The following is a 9,573-nucleotide window of genomic DNA, read 5'->3' as shown; positions in this document are numbered from 1 at the left end:
GTCGGGAAGAATGGAGTTGACTGGTATGCTGTGGATCCATATTGGGACCTATCCTGATTAAAGGAGCCTCTGGAAGTGCCTCTTGAGGCGGCTGAGCGGCCAGAAAAGCAACTCCGTCCTTTCCCGGCCCGCCCAAAAACTCTCCCAGGAAAAACTTTGCGAAGGGAGTTCTGGGCTTTATCCAGTGAGGTAAAAATTCCAACAAATTTGCTTATCTCTTTGAGGAATTTTTCTCCAAAAAGTAGTCCCTCAGTAGAGAGTTCGAATTCTGCAGTTGCCAAGTTGGTCAGCTGGGGATCCAACTTCATGAGAATAGTCCTTCGCCTCTCAGTGGTCAATGCGGCATTGATATTGCCAAAAATGCAAATGGACCTTTGTAGCCAACCCCGAACTACAAGAGTGTTGATTAGATGGGTTGATTAGAGGACAAGGCCTCCTCAGATATGTCCAATAATTTTGTTAGAGGACCGAGAAGATCCAACAATTTGTCTTGTACGCTCTTTACCGAGTGGTCCAGTCCCTTTTTGGGATTTTTTCCCGTTTTTAGAAGGTATTTAATAAGAACGGGATCCAAATCCGGAGTGATACCTACTTTGTCCGGAAGGAAGGGTCTTGGACATTCAGATCGCAGTTTATTGCGTGCTGATCTGTCGATGGGCTTTTTAACCCTAGCAGATACGAATTTTGAAATCTGTGAGTGAGGGGTCCATTCTGAGGACCTGGGGTGAGTGATGTAGTCTGGATCAAAAAAAGGGGTTACCTAAGCTGTCCAGAATAACAGAAGTCGGGTTATCTGTTGTAGACTGATCCATGCATGAATCAGAAATTTCACCCTCTTCTATATCTGCTTCATCTATGGTTTCATAACCTGAGTGGTAATTATCAGAATGGTCAGAGTCAGACTCGGCAGAGGAGACCACATAAGAATCCGTCTTTGTCCTCTTATGGGCTTTCTTAGTCCGAATGGTAGTTACCTCCTCTTGGACAGAGGGTCTGGTCTGCGTATGTGATGCAGATGTTTCAGGTTCACTATATTTAAGTGATGTTTTTTATTTGTCTTGACCTACCCTTTTATGGGAGGATTTCCCATGGGATTTCTGGTCGTCTTTGTAAAGCCGTAGTTTTTTAGTGGATTTGCCGGAAGGTCTAAAGCCTTTAGCAAGTTGGGTAGTAGACTCCTCTGCTGACCAGAAATGGTCAGATGGGGTGGACACATTGGGTTGTATGTTCTGTGCCATAGCAGAATTAATAGACCTGGTGATGGAATCATTTAATGTGGTAATAGCTGTAATCATGGCATTATGCACCGACTTATCCACTAGTGATTGAATGTGGTCCTGGTCTGCACCGCCAGGGTTGACCTCGGAGGAGACATTCTTAGCATTCTCCATAGTGATTTATACAGAACAGTATGGAAATTAGGGAACTTAGAAAATGGATTCAGTATAGCTTAGCAATACTATATAAGAGGTGGTATAAGGGTTTATGTTAGAAAAAGTTAATATAATAAACTTTGTTGGTTGGGGCACAAGTAGTGGGCTAGTAAAGTAAAATACTGGTTGGTAAACCAGCGGTGAGGCAGTGGGGCAGCGGAGAGCAAGGTGACAACCAAGGGGAAGCAGAAGAGGCAGCGGGAGATGCTGACAGGAGTCTTTCCACAGACGTGATTAAGCTGTGAGGAGAAAACGCGCGTCTATCAGAGGGAGCGAAGTCTAGCGAGAAGAGAGGACGAGACCAGCGGCGTAAGCCACAAGTGAACGGCAGTGAGCGGGGATCGCTGACCGGTAGAAGATAATAGGAGGGCGGTAAGTAAAAACCGCAACCAATACTAAAATGAAAGGTAGTATTCTAGAGGAAAATAATGAGTGAAGGAGAAACTCCCTCAGGAGCGCCGCAGACAGCAGGAAGTGGATGTGGAAAGGGACGGGGAGGGGGAGAGGGGATGCGAATAATGAAAACCGTAATAAAGGATAAGGAGTGAGGATAAATGAATACGTATAATATGATGTGAAAATGTAAATAGATATGAGACTAATGATATGAGACTAATGATACAGTACAATAGCCAGTGAACAATAACATAAGAGCAATATACTTATCTTGCTGGGAGCAGCGAGAAAGAAGGAAGATTACCTCATATCCAGGACTTATATAACCTAGGGTCTCACCTGATTGGTGGACATTACCTGTGCATGTTGGATACACCTGTAAAGTTTTTTCTTGTATTCTGTTAACTAGTTCGCTGCTGTGAGCAAGTAAAGAGAAAGATATTGCATATATTATGAGCCTCCTGTTTTAATAAAATTGTTATTTTTAGTATTTTACAATGCGATTTTCTGGATTTTTGTTTTAGATTCGGTTGAAGATACCAATGATAAAACTTAGAGAACTCTACATGCTTTGTAAGTAGGAAAACCTGGAAAATCGGCAGTGTATTAAATACTTGTTGTACGCACTGTGTGTATATATATGTATACTAGCTGAGTACCCGGCATTGACCGTTTTTTCCTTCCAAATCCTTGTTGGGGAGGAAAATCAATAAAGGAGGAAGCTTTTGACTTCTTATCCTGTCCTCATATATTGTTGTCACATCCCAACCCCATGTCCCGTCCTCATATCTCAACCTCATATCCCAACCTCATATCCAGCCATCATATCTTGACCTCATATCCTGACCTCCTATTCTATCCTCATATCCTGTCCTCCAATCCCATCCTATCTTGACCTCATATCCCGTCCTCATATCCCGACCTCCTATCTCGTCCTCCTATCTCAACTTCATATCCTGTCCTCATATCCCATCCTCATATCCTGACCTCATATCTCGACCTCCTATCTCGTCATCATATCTCGACCTCCTATCCCGACCTCCTATCCTGAACTCCTCTCTTTGTGAGATGGGGTGTGGCTTGCAAGCTGGATTGACACATTCACCAGGAGATGCAGAGCGGAGCTTGTGGAGTAAGGTACTCGAAGTCCCATTTACTCGCATGGGACTTGAAACAAAAACCCATTTTATATGAAAGGGTGTAGGTAAGGGTTAATTTAACTATCATATCTTTTTATTTGACATATAAGTAATATGTGAACCAGGTATTATTGAAATTTCTCTAGCCGTACGGAAGTTATGTGGGAACATACATTTTCCATTGATTTGCATGGGACAAAAAAAAAAACCCTGACCCTCACAAATGGGGGTAGTTAAGGGTTAAATCAACTATCCTATATTTTAAAGGAGTACTCCGTTGGAAAACTTTTTTTTTTTTTATCAGTTGGTGCCAGAAAGTTAAACAGATTTGTAAATGATTTCTATTAAAAAATCTTAATCCTTCCAGTACTTATTAGCTGCTGAATAGTACAGAGGAAATTATTTCCTTTTTGGAACTCAGTGCTATCTGCTGACATTGTGACCACAGTGCTCTCTGCTGACATTTCTGTCCATTTTAGTAACTGTCCAGAGCAGCATATGTTTTCTATGGGGATTTTTCTCCTACTCTGGACAGTTCTTAAAATGGACAGAGATGTCAGCAGAGAGCACTGTGGTCATGATGTCAGGAAAGAGCTCTGTGTTCCAAAAAGAAAATAATTTCCTCTCTAGTATTCAGCAGCTAATACGTACTGGAAGGATTGAGATTTTTTTAATAGAAGTAATTTACAAATCTGTTTAACTTTCTGGCACCAGCTGAGAAAAAAAAAAAAAATTCTACTGGAGTACCCTTTTAAGTGGACATATAAGTAACATGTGACCAAGTATTATCGAAATATCTCCAGCCATTTGGAGGTTATGCAGTAACATATATTTCCCATAGACTTGTATGGGACTTTAAACAAAAACCCTGCCCCTCGCAAATGGGGGTGAGTAAGAGTTAAATCACCTATCCTATGTTTGTTCTTGACATATAAGTAACATGTGGCCAAGTTTCATGTTAATATCTTTAGCCGTTTAGATGTGATGCTGGAACTGCCTGGAATCTACCCCCTCTCCCCAAAATTATATTGTTAAAAATTATCTTTTGCTTCTATCATTGTCTATTGTGTTTGCATCATTTTTTTAAATGAAAATGATTAAAATTATACTTAAAAAAAATATATATCTTTTGTTTCACTTTAGATTTATTTGGTGTTTAAATGAGAGATGTCATTAAAAAGTATAAAAGTGTTATGGCTATGAGAAGGTGAGGAGGAAAAAACTACACCCCCTCCTCCCTTCCTGCTCCCTCCTACATGGCTGTGCTGCACCATAGAGCAACGCAACAACACCGGAGCGGGTGGAGACTACACTAGACCAGGCAGGTACTCCACCGCTAGACATTATCTCCTATTCAAAAGATAGGGAATAACATGTCTGATCATGGGGTCCGGCTGCTGGGGACACCTGCGATCTCCACTGCAGCACCCCAGTCATCCGGTGGACGGAGCGAATTCCACTCCATGCCCGATCACTGGCGATCACAGCCACCACACCCCCTCCATTCATGTCTATGGGAGGAGGCGTGACGGCTGTGTACTAGGGGCCGGCTACTCCTAGATCAGACATCCCCGATTCTTTGGAGAGGAGATAACATGTCTGGGGGCAGAGGACCCCTTTAAGCTAATTTCTCCCCATTTCATATCCAATTCCCTCCATTTTATGTTTAGTCAGTGAACATGAAATTGGGGGGAGATGGCTATATAAAATAGGGGGAATGGACATTAAATAGGGGGAACTTCACCATTTGTTTATAATATCACATAATATCCATAAACACAATCACAGATATCGTGCAGCCCTAATACAAACACATATTCACACATATACACACAAACACATATACACACAAACACATATACACACAAACACATATACACATATACACACAAACACATATACACACAAACACATATACACACAAACACATACACACACAAACACATACACACATAAACACACAAACACATATACACACAAACACATATACACACAAACACATACACACATATACACACAAACACATATACACACAAACACATATACACACAAACACATACACACATATACACACAAACACATATACACACATATACACACAAACACATACACACATATACATACACACGCACATAAACACAAACACATACACACTCATATATATAATTATATATCCCTCTTGTTATTAATAGTCTTTTTAAGGTCTTGGGAGGAGATATACATTTTTCTATTTGGGGTTTGGACACAGTTGGGTAGGCAGAAAATGTTTTTAACCCCTTAAGGACTCAGCCCATTTTGGCCTTAAGGACTCAGACAATTTAATTTTAACGTTTTCATTTTTTCCTCCTCGCCTTCTAAAAATCATAACTCTTTTATATTTTCATCCACAGACTAGTATGAGGGCTTGTTTTTTGCGCGACCAGTTGTCCTTTGTAATGACATAACTCATTATATCATAAAATGTATGGTGCAACCAAAAAACACTATTTTTGTGGGGAAATTAAAACGAAACACGCAATTTTGCTAATTTTGGAAGGTTTCGTTTTCACGCCGTACAATTTATGGTAAAAATGACATGTGTTCTTTATTCTGAGGGTCAATACGATTAAAATGATACCCATAATTACATACTTTTATATTATTGTTGCGCTTAAAAAAAAATCACCACATTTTTTAACCAAATTAGTACGTTTATAATCCCTTTATTTTGATGACCTATAACTTTTTTATTTTTCCGTCAAAGCGGCGGTATGGGGGCTCATTTTTTGCGCAATGATCTGCAATTTTTTTTGATACCACATTTGCATATAAAAAACTTTTAATACATTTTTTATAATTTTTTTTAATAAAATGTATTAAAAAAGTAGGAATTTTGGACTTTTTTTTTTTTTCGTTCACGCCGTTAATCGTACGGGATCATTAACATTTTATTTTAATAGTTCGGACATTTACGCACGCGGCGATACCAAATATGTCTATAAAAAAAAATGTTACGCTTTTTGGGGGTAAAATAGGAAAAAACGGACGTTTTACTTTTTTATTGGGGGAGGGGATTTTTCACTTTTTTTTTACTTTTACTTTTACATTTTTTTAATTTTTTTTTTACACTTGAATAGTCCCCATAGGGGACTATTCATAGCAATACCATGATTGCTAATACTGATCTGTTCTATGTATAGGACATAGAACAGATCAGTGTTTTCGGTCATCTTCTGCTCTGGTCTGCTCGATCACAGACCAGAGCAGGAGACGCTGGGAGCCGGACGGAAGCAGGAGAGGGGACCTCCGTGCGGCGTTATGAATGATCGGATCCCCGCAGCAGCGCTGCGGGCGATCCGATCATTCATTCAAATCGCGCACTGCCGCAGATGCCGGGATCTGTATTGATCCCGGCACCTGAGGGGTTAATGGCGGACGCCCGCGAGATCGCGGGCGTCGGCCATTGCCGGCGGGTCCCTGGCTGCGATCAGCCGGGATCAGCCGCGCATGACACGGGCATCGCTCCGATGCCCGCGGTTATGCTTAGGACATAAATGTACGTCCTGGTGCGTTAAGTACCCTCGCACCAGGACGTACATTTACGTCCTGCGTCCTTAAGGGGTTAAGGGGTAAAGTGGAACATAGAACAAATGCAGCAATTTTTTTCTTAATCTTTTTTTTATGAAGTAAACGAGATAAAGGTAAGCAATGACTTTTCTTCAGTCTGAAGCGCGGTCCTCATCGGCAGGAAGCAGTGAGGAGGAGGAGGATGACGGAGGTTCTGATTCCATCTCTGCTTCTTTTTCGTCCCTCTCTATAAATAGGGCCGTGGCCATGAAGAAGGCCCCTCCGATGACTGCCATTATGGTGGAGGTCATGAGGGCATACTCCAGGCTGCGGTATTTCACAAGAGGGGATTTGGCATATCCTCGTTCGTAGGTGTCAGATATCAGGCCGATGAGGTACGGGCTGCCGGCGTCACCTAGGAGGTGATAGATTGTCATCTGCACGGCCAGGGCTGAAGATCTCCTCCATGGAGTTACTACTTTTAGTATAATGTCAGATATGAGGGTGAAATTTACTGACAGAAGCGTCTCTCCGATGAAGATGAAGATGTTGGTGGCAACGAGGCTGATGTTGCCGAAAGTCAATGCCAACAGAAGAAAAGGGGCAGAGAGCATCATCGCGCAGCCACACACAAGCGGGTCCGCCCGTGGGTTGGATTTGCGATATCTTTTACTTATCTCCGACCCTGCTACAACTCCCAGAATGCCGGAGACGACTGTAACCACACCAAATATTAGGATGTCGTGATAGTCACACGGTTCAGTGCGGCAGGGGTCCTTCTCTTGTAGGAGTGTTCGTGCGTGGGTCAGGTATGACGGACCCCATACACCTATGGCTCCCACTATGAAGGATACAGCCGTCGATCCCATGGTTGTTAACATGAAGCTTCGATTTTTAAATAGTTTTTTCAGATCTGTCGCCCATTTGGCAAACTTCTGGGATTTGTTGTTCTTCTTCCCGTTTGTAGTCGTTCTTGGAAGCTCCTTTGTGACCAAAATCATCAAAACCACAGCTATGAGGCCCAGGCCAGGGGTGACCCGAAACGCCCAGTGCCAATCGCCCCTTGCTGCATCAGTCACTTTGGGCCCGATGATGTATCCTAGTCCGCAGCCTACAGGTATGACGGAGTAAAACACGTTCAGCATGCGGGTCCGCTGGTCACTTGTAAAAAGGTCTGCAATGATGGAGGGGGCGATGGTGCAGAAAGTTGCCTCTCCGGCTCCAACCAGCCCACTCGTCAGCAGGAACAGCAGGAAATACCCGTCAGGGATGAATGACAAGGTAAGTGTCATGCTCAGCCAAACGATGACTCCTGCGCAAACAGTATATTTCTTATTACAGTGGTCGCCCAAATATCCGGCAATTGGTGCGACCAGCACGTAGCTTCCAATGAACAATGTATTCAATAAGCCGGACAGACTAGCATTGGTGTCATATGCTTTCTGTATATAAGGCAGCACCCCCGCCACGCTGGAGCGATTTGCATAGATGAGCAAATTAACAAAGGCGAGGATCACTACCGTGATGATGGAACGTGCGGTGGACATCACGCTTAGAGATGGCAGGTTCTGCCTCTCAGGGATATCGCCCTTTTCTACATCCATATCACTATGGTCCTCCATTGCTTCTTCCTCCTCCTTCAGCAATGGGTCTTGTGGAGAGGCCATGGTCACAGGTCAGAGCCTGAAAACACTAGAGAGAGAGAGATAAGTGAACACATTAGACAACATGTCATCATTCCTGTCATTATACAATAGATCCTTCATACAGAGCAGAAATGTCCAGCACAGAACCACAAGATAACACTAAGACCATCGCAGCCTCAGAAGAAGACGCTTCTCTATAAGTGTTTTATATGGAGACGTCTTCCCTGAGGTCACCAATGTCTGATAACCCTAAACCTGTCCGCTCCTAGTAATATCTGATAACCCTGAACCTGTCCGGTCCTAGTAATATCTGATAACCCTGAACCTGTCCGGTCCTAGTAATATCTGATAACCCTGAACCTGTCCGGTCCTAGTAATATCTGATAACCCTGAACCTGTCCAGTCCTGGTAATATCTGATCACCCTGAACCTCTCCGGTCCTAGTAATATCTGATAACCCTGAACCTGTCCAGTCCTAGTAATATCTGATCACCCTGAACCTGTCCAGTCCTAGTAATATCTGATAACCCTGAACCTGTCCGGTCCTACTAATATCTGATAACCCTGAACCTGTCCGGTCCTAGTAATATCTGATAATCCTGAACCTGTCTGGTCCTAGTAATATCTGATAACCCTGAAGCTGTCCGGTCCTAGTAATATCTGATAACCCTGAACCTGTCCGGTCCTAGTAATATCTGATAACCCTGAACCTGTACGGTCCTAGTAATATCTGATAATCCTGAACCTGTCCAGTCCTAGTAATATCTGATAACCCTGAACCTGTCCGGTCCTAGTAATATCTGATAACCCTGAACCTGTCCGGTCCTAGTAATATTTGATATTGAATATTATTATGTTTAATGTCTAAGCCAAGTATTGTCACAATGCTATGAGGAATATAACTTTTGTTATTTCTTTTGGAAATTCATTGCTTGTTTTTTTGCTTAAAAAAAAAAAAAAAAAAACAACAAAAAAAAAACCTGACAAACAAAATGCCCTGTGTATGTATGAATAGAAGAGGCTGAGACTTACCTTGTGGTTCTCTCTTCAGACAAGGAACAGTCAAAATCTTGAATTCTCTATCGCAAATAGAAACTCTCTAAGAAACACTTTGCACCACAGGTTGTGAATGCAAAACACACTGAAGAGACTGTGGCCGGTGCGCACCTCTTTGTTCAGCTTACGGTGACATCATCACAAGCATGTGTGACATCACAGGGTTCTAAACCATCTTCAGGTATGTGTATATCTGTATAGTAAATGTGAGTAGCCGTATTAGTCCAGTGATGCAAATTGTAATACCTTTTTTTTTTGACAAGCAGAATGTTGTAGAGACAAGCTTTCGGGATTCCTCCCTGATAATTTATCAAGTCCATTGATCATTAGTCCTTGACTATTGGACTTGATAAAGGG

General features: G+C 42.3%; 1 protein-coding gene across 1 annotated transcript; it reads right to left on the bottom strand.

Moving 5' to 3' along the window:
* Positions 1 to 6,642: 6,642 nt before the first annotated feature.
* On the bottom strand, positions 6,643 to 9,286 carry LOC130282011 (protein spinster homolog 1-like). Its single transcript, XM_056529835.1, has 2 exons — positions 9,193 to 9,286; positions 6,643 to 8,206 (listed from the first exon to the last, which is right to left on the bottom strand). Exon 2 carries the CDS (start codon positions 8,179 to 8,181, stop codon positions 6,667 to 6,669), a length of 1,515 nt encoding a protein of 504 aa, XP_056385810.1. The 5' UTR covers positions 8,182 to 8,206; positions 9,193 to 9,286; the 3' UTR covers positions 6,643 to 6,666.
* Positions 9,287 to 9,573: the final 287 nt, after the last annotated feature.

The sequence above is a fragment of the Hyla sarda genome, chromosome 7 (assembly GCF_029499605.1).
Source record: "Hyla sarda isolate aHylSar1 chromosome 7, aHylSar1.hap1, whole genome shotgun sequence".
Classification (NCBI taxonomy): Eukaryota; Metazoa; Chordata; class Amphibia; order Anura; family Hylidae; genus Hyla; species Hyla sarda.
Note: the sequence above shows the minus strand (reverse complement) of the source record. Positions and strands in the feature narration are given on the sequence as shown.